At 38.8% G+C, this 17,707-nt stretch overlaps 1 protein-coding gene across 9 annotated transcripts in view; it reads left to right on the top strand.

The window, feature by feature from the left end:
- Positions 1 to 17,707, top strand: part of POLA1 (DNA polymerase alpha 1, catalytic subunit) — a 390,759-nt gene that overhangs the window by 183,015 nt on the left and 190,037 nt on the right. For all 9 annotated transcript variants that reach the window (XM_081567915.1, XM_081567913.1, XM_081567916.1 and 6 more), the window contains one exon: positions 11,439 to 11,555. In XM_081567915.1, coding sequence (XP_081424041.1) covers positions 11,439 to 11,555 — 117 coding nt within the window. The remainder of the gene's footprint in view (positions 1 to 11,438; positions 11,556 to 17,707) is intronic.

The raw sequence follows: 17,707 nt of genomic DNA, 5'->3' as shown, positions 1-17,707 counted from the left end.
TAAATAGTTTTTACTTTATTGTCTGCTATGAAACAGCTGCTGATACCAGAAAAATGCCGTCTCATCATTGGGCCTGGGGTGTCCAAAAGAGGCAGGAAAAAACTGACTGTAGCTCCCTGTCTGCCCTGGCACTCTGTCCTCGTTTCTCTCCGTTTTCATTGCCATGAAGAGCAGGAGAACAATATTCTGCAATTAAGGATTCCATTAAGTTGAAGAAAAGAGCAAATGGGGGATGTTTGTTCTCCAAGCTGAAGAAATTTGTCTGGATTGGGGGGGATACTGGTAGTGGTATAGAGAGAGGTGGGTGGAGAGACGAAGTCAGGGCTGTTTGTTGAATATACTGTTAAGGACTGTTACCATCCTAATTAATCAAGTTAGAAATTACAGCTGTAGTCGGTTTCCCCCCAATTCTTGTTATCAATTTTCTTCTCTTTTGAGACAAAGCAAATATAAATTTTGTGTTCATTTGTCATTCGTTCTTTGACTTCAGCATCTCTGAAAATAACAATGTAGCACAAAAGCCCAGTATTTACCTAGTTGTAATGTGGGTTGCCATGGTGTTTTGCAAATTATTGCAATTATGTTCACCATGCGAGTCGCCCTTGGTAACTGGCGAAAAAACTGATAATCCTGTTTTGAACAAAAGGTCAAATTGCTGAATAGAAAGTCTTGATTAACTAAAAGATGTACAAAGTGGAATTATTTCCTACCATTCAGAAATAGTTCTTGATCGGGTTTGGGGGAGGGGGTGAGTAAGTACATCTGATTACTGAAGTACAAAGCATTGAAAGGATGTTGTCTTGAGCCTTTCATGTAGTCTTAATGGTGGCTTTTTTGTCAAATTTACCCATTTGCGGCATTGAAAGAGGCAGCTGCATTTAAGCTGGAGAGACGGTGCTTTTTCAAGAGTTCAGTGCATGGAAAGTTCTCAGCAGTATCTGCAGTTTACTAGTAGCCCCTGGTCTATTAAAACTGATGTGCTGCATTTGAGCCCATTGCTCTCAGTACTTGTGAACCCCTCTGGCTGATGATCTAATAAAGTGCTCTTACTGGACAATCTCTGATCAGCTACTTAAAAAGGAGCTTGGGGGAGGGGGCGGCAGAGAGAAGCCTCACAGGCAGTGAGACCTCGTGTATAGGCCAGAAGAGAGCCTCCAGGGACTAAACCGAGAGGTCTGTCACGATGGTAATCTGTGCTTAGGTATTTGCCATGGTGTTGTGGGTTTTGTGCCCTGAATCCCTCTACACTGTTATCACAATTTTTTTTTCTCAAAAGAAATCTTAATTTTATTGCAAGATGAATAAGAAAAGATTAGACACGTTGGTTTGAAATTTGGAAATCCACTTTTGTGGATTTGCTTCTTCAGTGATGGGCAGTAATAAAATACATGATCCTACGTTTATGTAAAAGCAAAAGTTTCCCAGGTTACAGCTGAAGGTCAGATGGATTTCATCTCTTCTGAATCCGGCAGAGCATCTGGGGGAGAATTTGGAGGAGGGGGGGTTTAATGGCCACCTGAAAAATCAATTCTTAAAACTTTTGAGAGTGTGTGAAAGTGGCATGAAAGCAAAGCAAACCTTAACAAGTTTGTGGGTTTACATTCTACATCACCTAGCAACCCCCTGGCTCAGCCAGATCTCTTGTCTACCCTTAGTTCTGTTTACAGACTATTCAAACGGTCCTTCGAAACCATGAAAGATATTCAGTTTCATTAGTACCATTCTCAAGGAGAAAATAATTAAAGTTAAATGAACAAATATTGCCGGGTGATGGTTTGAAGTCCACTCTGATTTTAAGGTGCCCTTTGAGACAATTGCTTATAGTTCAGTTTTAACATATGTTTTTCAGTACCCAGGAATACCACATTAACTCATACCAGTAAATACTAGCTTTCAAACAAACAAACAATAAAATTTACTTTTAGCTAGACTTGAGCAAAGAAAGGAAACTGCTAGTAATAAATTTCTAAGCATGCCTTCCTGATTGAATTTTTTAATCAGTTCCTACCCTGGACATCTGAGCTGATCCATGTGTACACTGAATAAAGGCAGGGGAGGGGGTCTGGGGAACAAAGCACCTTTCTTTAAAACTGATTTATTACCTACCTTTGAAGATGCAGCGTCATAAAGGAAAGTATTCAAATCATATTCCGTGGAAGGCTTTGTGCATTATAGTGAGTAGCTTAATTTCATATATACGTCTAATACTAATAGTACATGCCCTGCCATTCTGCTTGGAAGCTGCTTATGTGCTTAAATTAACCTATTCTTGAAATATCTGATAGAGTGAAGAAAAATTTTTTTCATATGCCTTTTTATCCCATAAGCACATTCTCTGAAAATTTGGGAACAACCAAACACTTATTATAGCTCAAAATATTTTTCACATGTGTTAATGGTTCAGTTATACAGAACACTCTTGGTAAAACTGTCTGTTCCCTCATTAATAATAGTTTTCTGATTATAAAAACAATATGTACTTGTAGACAGTTTACAAAATACAGAAACAGAAAAAACTACCTAAAGATAACCATGGATAGCTTTTTAGAGTATTTCCTTCCAGTCTTTTTTTCTGTGTACATATTGATGAAACTAAGCCTTGAGTTAGTTAACTTTTGAAGCTTGTTAGTATGTGCACATACCTAAGGTGATGTTTTCTCAAGAGCGAGGACTTGAAGGGTAAGAGCCATGTTGGAAGTAATGAACAATTTTTCTTAGCAGCCTCATCACTAAAACATTAATGTAAGCATCAGAGTAGCTATTTTTCCATCTCATTCCATTTGATTCTTTCTTTTTTCCTTGTTGAAATAACTATATGCCTTAACTGACACATCCATTTATAACCATTCATGTTGGAAAGTTGGACATTCACCGTGGTTGGAATATTACATCCCCAAGTCACTTGTAGCTTCACATAGGGAAAAAAAGAGTGTTTTATGAAAAAATTTGTAATACAATAGAGATTAATGGAATGTGGAGAGGAAAATGCTTTCAATTTCTCTTGTAAAGTGAAAGCAGGGCAGCGCGGAAATCTTGTGTTCTTAATATTTGTATTTTGTTAGATCTCTAACATCTACAGTACATGGCTGGGTTGCATGAGCTCTTTGTGCTTTGTTGACAGTTGACAGACAAAGCAAAATTATTCCTGAAGCAAGGTACTGTGTACTTAGTTGTGACCTATTATAGCCTAAGAATGTAGCTTGCTTTTGAGTTGGATAAATAGAGCATTTTATAGAATAGACTTGAATATACTAAGAGAGATTTTAGCTGTCCATACAGAAAGATACATGTCCTCCATTGAACTTTTTCCCCCAAAATGTAATTTTCCACATAAAGTCATTTTAAGTATATTTTCCCTGGTTGCTTGCACGGAGACGATTTTAACTGTTCTAGTATTGTCCTACAGTGGTAAAATAAAATTGCTGGTAATTGTTGGCTTTCTCTGCTCACAGCATAGCAGAAGAAGATGGCTGCCATGGGGCTCTCTAATGTGCCTCAGGTACATCTTCTGATGCTCAGCCTCTGATTGCAAATTAAAATAACAAGACTGTGGTATTGGATTTGATGTGAAGCAAAGCAGAACAACTTGCTAATTTATCATGTAATATACAATTGCTGAGGTTGGATTTGTCCACTTGTAGTGCTATTCTATGTGTCTAAATGAGGACCACTGTTTGCATCTAACCTATCATAACAGTTTGGGAGTGCTCCATTATCCTTTCAGCAAACTGATGGCAGAGTCTGGTCCTTGCACAAATGATAAGATCAATAAGTTTCAAATAACTTGGATGAAATGACATGTGACTGTTCACTTAAAGAGATGTCTTACTTTAAAAATCAATTTTAATAATATTTAAAATTCTTGCATTGACCGATGAGGCATTTTCTACTTCTCTTTTGTTTGATAATTTTGTTTAAAAATATTTTTGTATTAACTTTGGTGAATAGTTAGTGTATGTGTATATTTTTCCTGATTTGCTCTTTCATCTCCTACTCTGGCACCTCTCTGAGACTTAATAATCACTCTGACATGCCAGGATGCTGCAGTGTAGCAGATTTAACTTTAAAAGTAAAATTATGTTCATGTTAAAACTTCCCCTAGAGATCTTAGGAAAATTTTCTCCCAGTTTTGGGTGCAAATGTGGGTCAGAAAGCAATTTGTTTTTTGATATTTCTGGAAATCCCAAATCATAACATGTCATTCTTCAAAAGCAGCTGTGGGCCCATACTGTGCACTGTCTATAAGAAGACCCATTTTACACTGGGAATAATTCTGTGACAGAAAAATGTGACTGTAAGGGAACTCCAGAACATTTATAAATGGTTTTGGGTGAAAAGAGTGTCTGGTATTCTCAAAGTGCATATAGTTTGGGGAGAGGAGCAGTTAACAGCCATTATAGAAAAATGTAATGATATGATGAACTCTGTAAGAGCATGCATGCTGGCAGACCTCGCCCTGTGACCCTGTCACTGCACTCCTGGAGAGCCATTACAGTTTTAAACTAAATCATACGTCACTGCAGTAGTGTTCTGTTGTCTCTTGAATCTATGTGAATCCCTAAATAAAGCACTTTCCTTACTGTCTATTCGGCCATCTATAACTTCAAATCCAGTATAGTTTAATTAGGAAAAGCAGAAATTTTACTTGTGTTGATGGCATAGTTGTACTATTTTACAATCAAGTTGAGAAGCAGCTCTGCCTAATCTTACCAGTTATCCCTCTTTGTAGTTCTCCATTTGGGGATAACATCAGGTGGAAATTGACCAGGTTCTTTCCTGGTTAGAATAGTGAGTTGTCAGCTATAAGTACAGCACTGACATCCCCCAGTACTGGAGTCATACGGAGAATAACAACAATAGTTGACACTTACTGAACGTTTGTGTGCGCTTTCTTATTTGGTCCTCTGAGCAACTCTAATAGGGTAAACATTATTACCTCCAGTATCATGGATGAGGAAACTGAGGCTTAGAGAGCAATTTGGCCCCTTTATACAAAATCACCTATTAATAAGTGGGAGGGGAGAGACCACGCTCAAGTGCACTTTTTCATACCTGTTGGTTTTCTTCACTGAGTGTAAACATTTGTGCTAGAGACTGGGTAAGACACTACCATATCCAAAATGAGTCATTCCCAAAGGGCCTGACCATCCAGTTAGGAAGGTAAGATAAGATGGTTCCAGGACAGTGCACAGCGGGGTCTGTTCAGTGGCTGCTGGACTAGAAGAAGTCCCTGAGGGTTGGGGAAATTTTACAGGCGAGGAATGTAAGTGATGCTCAGTGAATGGGCATTTTAGGCAGAGGTTCTGTGGCATGAGGAGAAACAGGGAGTTGGCAGTAGGCAAAAAGTGATGATGACAGTGAGAAAGCCAGAGCTATGGGACAAATAGTGAGAAAGGAGGAATGGGACCAAAGCGTGGGTATAGGAAGGTATTCAATTGGAGGATGGGAGTAGAGAGGTCTTGGAAAGCCATACTTGGAAAGGCTGTGCATTGGATGTGGGAGAGTATGGAGTCAGGGAAACCTGGCACAGGCTACCACAGTAGATCATCTTTGAGGTCTGGGTTTGAGTGTGGTTGGTGATAATGGGACTATAAGGCCAATGGACAGATTTGGTGACTGACTGGAAGTGGGCGAAGAACCCCATATATTTGATTAAAGAGTATGAAAACTATTGTAAATTTTTCTTCTACTATGACTTTTAGACCCCTCTTATTTTCCATAAACCTGATCTTGTCAATTTTTTATTTTATTGCTTCTATTAGTTTATTTTCTTCAAAAGATAGTTTTGAATGCCTCTTACGCACCACATTTCCGGGTGTAGGTGATTTCTGTGTGTGCATCCTTCTAAAAATACAGATGTACACGAATTAGTAGCAATTTGTGTTTAAGGTGCAACTGTTAGGAATGCCTCAGCTACAAGTGGAAATCGATCCCTTCTTAGCATGTGAAGACAGAAACCATTTTTGTTGAGGCCTCAGAAATATAATTTAGCAATCAGAACCAATCAGCATTTAACACAATTTCATACACAATGAATTCAAGGTATTAGTGATGCTGAGACTAAAGCAACAGGTGATAAGAGTTTTGCATGTTTTGATAAAGGTTTTTTTTTGCCCTTGGACAGGCTGGATTTACCTCTTTTGAACCCTCTACTTATAAACATGGTTAAAGTAGCCATCTGAAAACTTAATGACCCTATTCCTCTTGGTTATGACAATTTGGCATTTACACATGGCATTGCATAATAAGGTGACATATTTGGATGGCAGACATCCTCAGAGTGGTTCTGGTTTTTTTTTTTAAAGCCAAACCTTTTTATAGGTTGGACTTTCAAAAAGCTACACATTATTAAATTTTCTTTTTCCTTCACTGACTTGGCAATGTACCTTTGGGCTGCATGTTATTTCCCAACACAGGAAATGAAAATAAGTTTATTTTTGCCCTTGTGTTACTTCAAAGAGATTTTTTACAACATTGGTGTTTTCTTTTGCTTTCATCACCTATGGGAGGCAAAATGCACTGTGAGATATTGTAAGATTTGCTTCATCATGGAATATTTTCAAAAATCTGACATATTTATTTTTAACAGCTCAAATGTTCCTTGAAGGGTGTATTTAGCAGTCAGTCAATATTTGCTGGGGGAACAAAGGGTTAACCAAATGTACTTGACAAAACTGAATGGAAGCAAAGCATATATTAAATATAATTGGGGCCTCTTTCCCCCATTAAAGAGTTTTGTTTAAAATGCACTGTGACCAAAAGCTTAATTATTAAAATAAAACAATAGGCATAAAGAGTTACAGGCTTCTAATATTTTTTTTCAGCCCCAGTTCCCTTCACAGAGTTATCAGCATGTTTAATTTCCATGCATAATAGCACTAGTTATTGTTGTCATTTGTAAAGGGAGATTAACAGATAGTAAGTACAAACAAACCCAAATAAGTACTGAATAGAGAGGTGACAAAGAAGAAAAGACCTCTTTAACGTTAATTATAACTGGTAGGAAGTCTAGACAAATTATATTATCTGTTTTCTATATGATTTGAAAGGACATTTAGTTAGTAACTCTGTCAGAGATAGAGTTGGGTGTTTGCTTTAGAAACAGGTGAGGTGACAATTTAGCATCTCCCTGGATGGCAGCTCACCTGGTGAGTCATGAAGTTGTGGTAAATTGATGAAATCAAGTTTCAAAAACACCTGAAAAGAACTGTAGCTTTTTGAACATTGTATTTAAAAAATTAAAAAGTAATTTTAACTCTGGGTTGTATTCTTGTACTCAATACTTCATTGTCTCAAAACATGATAATTGACTTACCTGCTTGCTTTTTAAAAAAAATTGTTAAGAATTGAATGAATTACAACTGTGGTTGTGACTATTAACTGATAAATGTTCCCAAGTGTGTGAAGTCTCAGGTAGCAAATGTAGTGTCAGAAATCCAAATAAATGATGAATGGGTGGTTCATTCTTGTATTTTTCATACATTGTTTCCCTTGAATGCTACTGTTTCCTTTATTAATATGCATTTAGGCCCAAACCCATGTAGGGTACTTCCAGAAACAACTAGTCTTACTTTTGTTTTATAAGCTACATTTAAAATGTACTGCCAGCTGCTGCTGTCAATCCCATTATCCCTCTCTCTCCCCCATGCCTGGAACACGCTAAACCAAAGTATATTTTTTCTTTAATTCTAAGGGACCATCAATTTTGAGCTGCACTCTTAACAGCTTTTTTGGAGGGAACAAATACATGTCATTTGTAAAGGCATCTGAGTTTCAGAATTCTTAAAATGTATCCTCAGATCAAGAAAATTGGTAATAGGCCCTAGGAATTGAAAGAGTTGCCTCTGACTAAGAACCACTGATTCTTTTTTCTAGTTCAGGGTCTTCTGCTATGGTAGTAGCTGTACGTGTCAGATCGGTAGAATCCACACAACTCGATCGCTGCTCTGTGTTATTTTAGTTGGTACTGTGCAACATGGTTCTTAAAACCATACCATAGCGAATTGCTGTTTTGTCTTTGTGTATGTGGATCTTGCTTTCCTATTTAGATTATAACTTCCTGAAACAGTGTACCTGGGGACTCTTTGCCTATTCCCCACAGTATTTAATACAATTCTGGGCATATATTCAGTTCAGTTCAGTCGCTCAGTCATGTCCGACTCTTTGCGACCCCATGAACCACAGCACGCCAGGCCTCCCTGTCCATCACCAACTCCCAGAGTTTACCCAAACTCATATCCATCGAGTCGGTGATGCCATCCAGCCATCTCATCCTCTGTCATCCCCTTCTCCTCCTGCCCCCAATCCTTCCCAGCATCAGGGTCTTTTCCAATGAGTCAGCTCTTTGCATCAGGTGGCCAAAGTATTGGAGTTTCAGCTTCAACATCAGTCCTTCCAATGAACACCCAGGACTGATCTCCTTTAGGATGGACTGGTTGGATCTCCTTGCAGTCCAAGGGACTCTCAAGAGTCTTCTCCAACACCACAGTTCAAAAGCATCAATTCTTCGGCGCTCAGCTTTCTTCACAGTCCAACTCTCACATCCATACATGACCACTGGAAAAACCATAGCCTTGACTAGACTGACCTTTGTTGGCAAATTAATGTCTCTGCTTTTTAATATGCTGTCTAGGTTGGTCATAACTTTCCTTCCAAGGAGTAAGCGTCTTTTAATTTCATGGCTGCAGTCACCATCTGCAGTGATTTTGGAGCCCAGAAAAGTAAAGTCAGCCACTGTTTCCACTGTTTGCTGATCTTATCTGCCATGAAGTGATGGGACCCGATGCCATGATCTTAGTTTTCTGAACGTTGAGCTTTAAGCCAACTTTTTCACTCTCCTCTTTCACTTTCATCAAGAGGCTTTTTAGTTCTTCTTCACTTTCTGCCATAAGGGTGGTGTCATTTGCATATCTGAGGTTATTGATATTTCTCCCAGCAATCTTGATTTCAGCTTGTGCTTCCTCCAGCCCAGCGTCTCTCATGATGTACTCTGCATATAAGTTAAATAAGTAGTGTGACAATATACAGCCTTGACGTACTCCTTTTCCTATTTGGAACCAGTCTGTTGTTCCATGTCCAATTCTAACTGTTGCTTCCTGACCTGCATACAGGTTTCTCAAAAGGCAGGTCAGGTGGTCTGGTATTCCTATCTCTTTCAGAATTTTCCACAGTTTACTGTGATCCACACAGTCAAAGGCTTTGGCATAGTCAATAAGCAGAAATAGATGTTTTTCTGGAACTCTTGCTTTTTTAATGATCCAGCGGATGTTGACAATTTGATCTCTGGTTCCTCTGCCTTTTCTAAAACCAGCTTGAACATCTGGAAGTTCACGGTTCACGTATTGCTGAAGCCTGGCTTGGAGAATTTTAAGCATTACTTTACTAGCGCGTGAGATGAGTGCAATTGTGCGGTAGTTTGAGCTTTCTTTGGCATTGCCTTTCTTTGGGATTGGAATGAAAACTGACCTTTTCCAGTCCTGTGGCCTCTGCTGAGTTTTCCATATTTGCTGGCATATTGAGTGCAGCACTTTCACGGCATCATCTTTCAGGATTTGAAATAGCTCAACTGGAATTATGTCACCTCCACTAGCTTTATTCATAGTGATGCTTCCTAAGGCATATATTAAAGGTTTCATTAGGATTCCTTGAGACTCTCTACCTGAAAAGTTGATGTTCCTACTGAAGGTAGGAGTGAAGTATATTCTGAATGTATTGTCTAGATGAATTTTATATTCTTTAAAGGCAGCATCTTTTCTTTCAGTCAGAAAGTTCTACAGTGTACTTTCTCTGGTATGAAAGCCATAACTGGAGCTGGAAGAACTGATTCTGGGCACTTTCCCTTGAGTTTGGTTGTAGCTACTTCCGTGAAGTAGGCAATGGCACCTCACTCCAGTACTCTTACCTGGAAAATCCCATGGACGGAGGAGCCTGGTGGGCTGCAGTCCATGGGGTCGCCAAGAGTCGGACACGACTGAAGTGACTTAGCAGCAGCAGCAGCTACTTCCAAGAAGAAGATTGAGGTCATTCAACAGAACACTGAGTAGGGACATCCTGCAGTTTTGGATTAATGCGACATGACAACTTTAATAGATGAAAGTCGCTAAAGTAATTAAGCAATATTTGTGTATATAGTGCTCTTATCTGGGGAGAAAAGGTGTTGGCCTTTTCTGAAACTGAGGTTGCTCAGTTTCGAAACAGGGAGTATGGTTAAACATGTCATTGATCCTTTTCTTTATCATATCACACATCATTCTCTCTGGTCTTCACTCTTGTGCACATTTTCTCTCTGCCTAAATTTTCTTCCCTGCCTCCTCCACCTACTAAACCTCTACTTACTCCTGACCAGTTCAGAAGTTCCACTTCACCAAATACTCCCAACACCCAAATGCAGTCGGGTCCCTACTCACAGCTCCCCAGGTGGGGACCCCATGCGACAAGGGAACATACCTTGTTCACCTTTATCCCCTAGTGTTTCACCTCATTTTCCTTAGGGCTCTCATGCCTAATGCATGTAGCACTAAAGGCCACAGGCCCTGGTTCCTTCATAAGAACACCAGAGCTTTGCTCAACCCCACATATGAAGTCTTGAAGAATTCTTTGTTGAACAGTTAAGTTTTATAGCAAACATAGTGCTCATTTAAGTTAACAGACATGTTTTTACCACATCTGTATGAGAAAATTTAAACAGGGACTGCGAGAGAAAGTACCTGAAGAAAGAAAGTGAGAGGAGAGGAGGGTTTTAAAGGCCAGCGAAGTGGGCAATGGCTATTTGAAACTACTGGAAAAGAGTGGTCGGTTGAAGTTGTCCTTGAAAACATTGCAGCCAATTTTATGCCTCCAGGAAACATGCATAAAAGAATGTTTTTTCATTAAAAAGGATGTAATTGGTTACATTTATAAGTGTTTCTTTTATGTCAAGGATAGTTGTAGGCACTCTAAATGTATCCCATCATTACAAGAAACCTATAAAGAAAGTTTTGTTATTGTGCCCATTCTATAGAGAAGGAAACTGATCAGAGCAATTAAGTAGTCAGCTGTTGGGAAAATCATTCATTTCTACTCAGTATACTCTTTACTTTGGTAATGGCCTTTACTACTGAACTAAAACCCATCAGTTTACATTCTGCATGTAATCATATGAGTTTTTATTGGGAGGTTTTGATATATTAGGTGGCAAAAGAATTTCTTTTAAGTATAGAAACTAAAGTCTCATGTGATCTTTTTTTTTTTTCCAAACTTTATGAGTTTCCTAATTTTTACGTTTGGCACATAGATCAAATTGGCATGACAGGAAAGAAGGGTAGGGAGCTATTTCAGAATCTATTGGATGATATGAATCTACCTTGATCATGATAAGTCTTATCTTGATCAGGAAAGGGTTTTTATTTCTATTGGTTGATGGTGGTGATAGGACTGAAGCATTCTCATTGTCTCTCCAGGGCTGGTTGATTTGTGAAGAGCCCACATGTCGAAATCGAACTCGTCACCTTCCCCTTCAGTTCTCCCGAAATGGACCCCTTTGCCAAGTCTGCATGAAAGCTACACTTCGACTAGAGGTAATGGTCGCCTCATGCTCAAGAACTGTATGTGGGGGGGCATGGGGATGTTAGCTTGTACTTTAGTTCTGAGATGTGGATATTTGGTATATGCCCTGTGGTGACACCCTACTACCACACACATGTATTTAAGAAAATATCCAGACTTCAAAAAGATACATGCTTTAATTTTCACATTATGAACAGTATATATCTGAAAAAGAAACTGATTAGTTCTCATATGGGTTACTCAGATGTCTTTGGTTACTACTTTTTAATTATAGAGAAGAGATAACTTTTGTAGAAGCTGCTGTTACCTTCAGACTAGATCAGAGCCCCTTTTGCAAAGGCCAAAAAACCTCCCAAACCTGTACCATGAAGGGCTTATTTGATTTTTATGGAATTCCATTGTTTCTCAGTAGCAACACAGAGGGGTAGTTCTCAAACCTTTTCTCGCCTCAGTACATAAACCTTAGGGACAAGGCTGACTCTCCGTGACTCCCATCTGGTGAGCACACAGTCTGGAAGCACTTTCCTGGTAATTAAGATTCCATCCCTCTGTCACCCACTGTGAACATCATGGACCCAAGCAGCATTTGCTACACTGTGGGGAGAGGGGTATTTGAAGGTCTTCCAGGCAAAGCGGATTTTGTGATCAAGTAATTTGAGCCAACTCTGAGTTAGTCAAGTTTAAACAGGACTTACTGTAGACTGTCACAGAACCTGTAAAATGGTAAGGTGCAGTCTACTTCACCAATACAGGACTGTTATGTGCCTCACTTTCCAAATTTTTGGTCCAAGGATTTATAATGATCTGGGTGAGAAGAGTGAGAATAGGAAGCTTGTTACTTATTTACTTATTTTTTAACTCATAGACCAGTTTTAACCAAATTTTGACTTCAGATCTTTTCACTGAGAAGAGTTGATACACAGGCTAGTTTTAGGGAAATATTTTAGTATATTGCTTAACAGAATTTAACAAGAATTACGTGGCTGCCTCCATTGTATATTCCCTTGTTCTTATGCATATCCATATGTATTTTTATGTGGTTTCAGTCATAATGAAGATACGCTTTTATATCATGTTTATCTTTTGATGAGCATCTGTCTCTGTTGCTATTTAATTTTCAGTACTAAACTTTTAAACACAAATTTAACCATTCCTTTCATTGGACAATTTAGGCTACTTTTACTACCCCTTTACTAGAAAATTGTGATGAATGTTTTCCTGCTTAAGTTATTTATTATTTGAAATATTTATCAACAGTACACATCCAAGTGCGTCAATTTAATGTAGACAAGATTCATGTTGCCATATTGCTTTCTAAATGGATTATCCCAACTTCGGTGCCAGTTTTACCACTGCCTTTGCAGCATTTGTGCATTATCATTAATTTATTTTTAACTAATTTGATAGGTATAAAATGTTCCTTGACTTATTTTTAGTATGTCTTTGCTAATTAGCAAAGTAGATGGTAGATTTTTTAAAAAATGTGAGAATTAGTTGTTGTAGCGAATTCTTTTTACGTCAGTCTCATCCTATGACTTGCATCAGCAGGTGCAGAAAGAGAACAAAAGTATATATATTTAGTGTGAGTCATCAATTTAGTTGGAGACTCCAGGGGAATCACCTTGCTTCATGAAACGATGCTGCCTTTGAGATTTTTTAAATATCTAGCTCATCAAATCCTGTTCAATGAAAACTGAATTACTTCTTAGAAAGTCAGCCAATCTTAGGATTCCATTCTTGGTGACAGAAAGTATAAGGAAAATGTACAGCTACTAGATCAGTAACTTTCCAGTAAGTGCTGATGATGTTATTGGTAGTGGTTTAATACATCAGGTTATCTTTTATCATTTATGATCCTTTTTTAAATGAGTGAACCAACACACACATTTTGAAGTATTTTTTCCCTTCCATTTTCTTGTCCTCAAAATGGGAGCATGTTAGGCAGGCATTTACTAAGGTTATCAACTACTTTTCCCAGGGAAAAGCTTAGCCCCTCAGGCCATGTTGCTGCTCAGAACATGACCCCCTGGAATAACTGGAGGTTCAGAGCATCCTGGTTGGTGATCTTGCCCTTCACCATTCTTTGCAGGGACCTTAACAGTGGGACTGAGCCTACTCCTCTTCAGTTCATTTTCAGTTACTAGTGATGAGTAGGAAATCTCTTAATTCTGTTTATGGTGTTCCTGGGCTTTCCTAATAGGAAGAAAAAGCTGTATCTTTTTAGAGATCATTCTAAAGTGGCTCTAGAATCAGTGATGCCATGGGCAAGATCATTGTAATTACCATAGGGTTTTCCAGAGAATTTATTTTGCAGGATTATGCTTATCTGGTTCTTAAGTTCTGGGTTACTGTGTGTCAATCATACATTACCTTCATTTAATAATAATTTATTGAACACCTATTACACCCTAGGCACTTTGCTAGGGACTAGGGACATAGCAACAAACAGGGCATTTCCTTATTTATAAAGCTAGTTTAGGATGCATTACATGGATTATATAAAATCAATATCTGTGGGCAGAATTAGGCATTTGTAAATATCTCCATGGGCATAAACATTAGACTTTCCTAATGCTTAACTGTGGGGACTTTAAATACATTGTCAAGTTTGATGGTATAATACTTACCTCTTACTGTGCCATTCTGATCCTCACGTAATAAATCTACTCTCATTTAGTCCTGTGTTGTAGTTGGCTTGAGTACTTTCCAGAACTGACTTGGGATTTGAGAGCTGGCTCTTCTTCTGGCTCCTCTGGCCAGAGTTATGAGAAAGAAAGCTGGGACGGTTTTGTTCCCAGGGTTTTAGACGTGTCTCTCTTAGATACCTTAAGGAAAAAAAAAAACAGAAATAAAGAAATCAGTTAAGATTTTTCAGGTTCATGGCAATTTAACAGTATACAAATTTCTGATAATTAGAAATACACTCTCTGGACATTCTCTGCACATAGGAAGTGCAAATAAATACAGGAATGAAAACTCCAATGCATGTGTAAGTTCCTAAGTGAATAGAACCTTTTTTTCACACTGATGATAGAGATAAGACTTATCCAAGTTAGTGAATAATTATTTTAATACATATTTATTTTAAGGATGTGGTTTTTTGACTTATTAAGGTGGTCAAGTCTGTATGGCTGTGATCCGAACACACAGGGGATCCTGTATTACATAATTAACCATAAATAAAGCATTAGTTTGGTTTTGTTTTCTAATTAGAACTGAGATTCAAACCAAGTTAAACTTTTTCTCAATAACATTGCATTCTTGATGTGGAGATGAGAAAATATCTACATGTGACCCACTTCCTACTCCTGGCCGGGGTGGTGGTGGGTCGCAGGAGCACTGTGGCAGAGTTTGGTTTATTCAACTAAATTTCTTAAAGGCCTCTTATGAGGAAAGCACTAAAATGACTTCCAGTCCTACTGTGGGACACCCCTAGTGTTTCTCACATTTTCCTTAATTGTAGAATTGTTAACATCTTTTGTAACAGAACGTTTGTACCATGTAAGACTGTGGCCTTCATGGGAGAGGGGAAATACTGAACTCATGATCATTGTATGTTGCAATTTCATTATGGCTGTGCTGATGGATTATTGATTTAAAAAGTAAATTAGAGACAGTGTGAATGTTGCCAGGCTATGTGGGACAATGTCTTGTTTCTGTGTAAGATGAAAACAGTTGTGGTCTCTTAAGGAAGTAATCATAAGCTGTACAGGAAGAGAAACTTGGGACTATGATGGAAAGTCTTAAACAGCTGTACTGAGACATTGGTTACCCTCCAGTAGACAACGGGCTTTTATCCTGAAGGACCCTTTGGAATTCTCTGCTCTGATTTTCCTGTGCTTGTTTTTTGATGCAGAGTTTTGGGCTTCTCTGGTGGCTCAGATGGTAAAGAATCTGCCTGCAATGCAGGAGATCTGGGTTCGATCCCTGGGTTGGGAAGATCTCCTAGAGAAGGGAATGGCTACCCACTCCAGTATTCTTGCCTGGAGAATTCCATGAACTGAGGAGCCTGATGAGCTACAGTCCATGGGGTTGCAAAAGCTGGACATGACTGATCGACTAACACTTTTTGCTAAATTCTATGTACAGATTTGCCTACCATGAAGCAGATACTAGCCTTCCTTTCAGTATAGTATTTTTCTATTTTTTAAAAATTATTGAGATGAAATTCACATGACAGAATTAACCATCTTAAAGTGAATAATATAGTGGCAATTAGTGCATCCACAGTGTTAAGTGATCACCACCTTTGTCTAGTTCCAAAACATTTTCATCCCCCTCCCCCCCAAAAAACCCTGTATTTGTTAGGCAGTCACTCCCCATTCCTTCCCCTTTTGGCTACTGGAAACAGCTAATCTGCTTTCTGCCTCTATGGATTTACCTAGGTTGGATATTTCATATAAATGAAACCATACAGTATGTGACATTCTGTACTTGGCTTTTTTCACTTAGCATAATGTTTCTGAGTTTAATCCAAGTTGTAACCTGTGTCAGTACTTAATTACTTTTTATGGCCAAATAATAGTTCATTGAGTAGATATACTACAATGTATTTATCCATTTATCTGTTCATGAACATTTGAGTTGCTTCTTTCAATATGCTTTTGAAGTTTATTTTCATTAATTATATCTTGTGTTTGGTCTCAATTTATGTCATATGCCTCCCTTGTTGGTCCTAGTTTAGCTGAATGGTGCTATACAAGGCTAGACTGATCCTTCCTTTGTTCCTGCTTCCAGTAAGCACCTACTCTTTGTCTGTTTTCTGAGAACCTTTTAGATATTTGAAGGTAGCTATCTTCCTAAGCTTTTCCCTGCTAGGCCAAGTATCTCTAGGTCTTCAACCATTTCTCTAGTGCTTTGCTTTCAGAATAATGATCCTAGTCCAGGGTTTATGTCCTGATAAAGGGATTAGCCCCAAATTGCATGCAGCTCTTGGATAGCTCTCATTAGCACTAGTATGGAGCAGAATAAACCTGCCACTACCAGCTTTTTCTAGGTAGTAAATTTCTGTGAAGTCTTTTTAGGGTTGCATTAGCTTTCTTGACATCCATATTCACAGCATTGATTCATTTTGCATGTTCTGTGCACTCAAACACATAATTTCTTGGCACATACAATTGCTAAGCCATGCCTTATCAGGTTTTCTGAGACGCAAGTGGTTTATTTTTACCTAATGTAAGACTCCATTAGTACTGTATTAGTTTCCTAGGGATGCTATAATGAAGTACCTCAAACTGTGAGTGGCTTAAAACAACAGAAATTTTCTATTTCATGGTTCTGGAGGCTAGCTAGAAGTCTGATATCCAGGCATCATAGGGGACTCTCTCCCTCTCTGAAACCTGTAGAGGAGGATCTTTCCTTGCCTCTTCTAGCTTCTGGTAATCCCTGGCATTCTTTTGCCTGCAAATGCATCACCGCAGTCTCCACTGTCATAGTCGTGTCTCTTTTCTTCTTCTTATAAGGACATAGTCATGCTGGATTAGGGCCCACTGTATGACCTCACCTTAACTTGATTTTATCTGCCAACATCTTATTTCCAAATAAGGCCACGTTCACAGGTACTCTTAATTGATAGGAAATGGCTGAACTGAGGGAAATGGAAGCCAAAAGTAACAGTGGCTTAAACAGAATAGAGATTTAATTTGACAGTGTCATCAACAGTGACCCTCAAGGTCACATTGTGGTCCAAGGTGACCACACAAGCTCCTTCAAGGCATCACAGACTACAGGACCCAGAAAAGGCTGAAGAGTCCAAAGGTTGCACTTCCCAGCCAAGTCAGTTCTTTGAGCAGCCTTCTCAGAACTCCCACCCAACACTCCTTATGTTTCATGAGCCAGAAATTAGTTACGTGGATATAATAGCTTATTTTGTTACTAAAAAGAGAAAAAGAGTAGACTGGGTATTGGGAGCCGACCAGCACTCTCTGTGGCAGAGACCTTCCAGTGAACCCTGTGAAATCTCCCTTTGCTGTGTTCAACCCATCACTGTCCCATTGTGGATAACTTGGATCCTGGTTCTGCCGTGTGCCCAGTCTTTTGGCTTCTACATATCTGATGCTGTGATTAGCCTTCCCTTTTTAATCTTCTCCAAAATATCGATTAAAATGAAGTACATTTCTACCCATTCCAGTGGCTCAATGCCTCCTTCCAAGTGGACGCTGCT

Source organism: Giraffa tippelskirchi, chromosome X (genome assembly GCF_054371585.1).
Source record: "Giraffa tippelskirchi isolate mGirTip1 chromosome X, T2T-mGirTip1v1.2.pri, whole genome shotgun sequence".
Classification (NCBI taxonomy): domain Eukaryota; kingdom Metazoa; phylum Chordata; class Mammalia; order Artiodactyla; family Giraffidae; genus Giraffa; species Giraffa tippelskirchi.
This window is presented reverse-complemented; position numbering and strand designations above follow the sequence as displayed.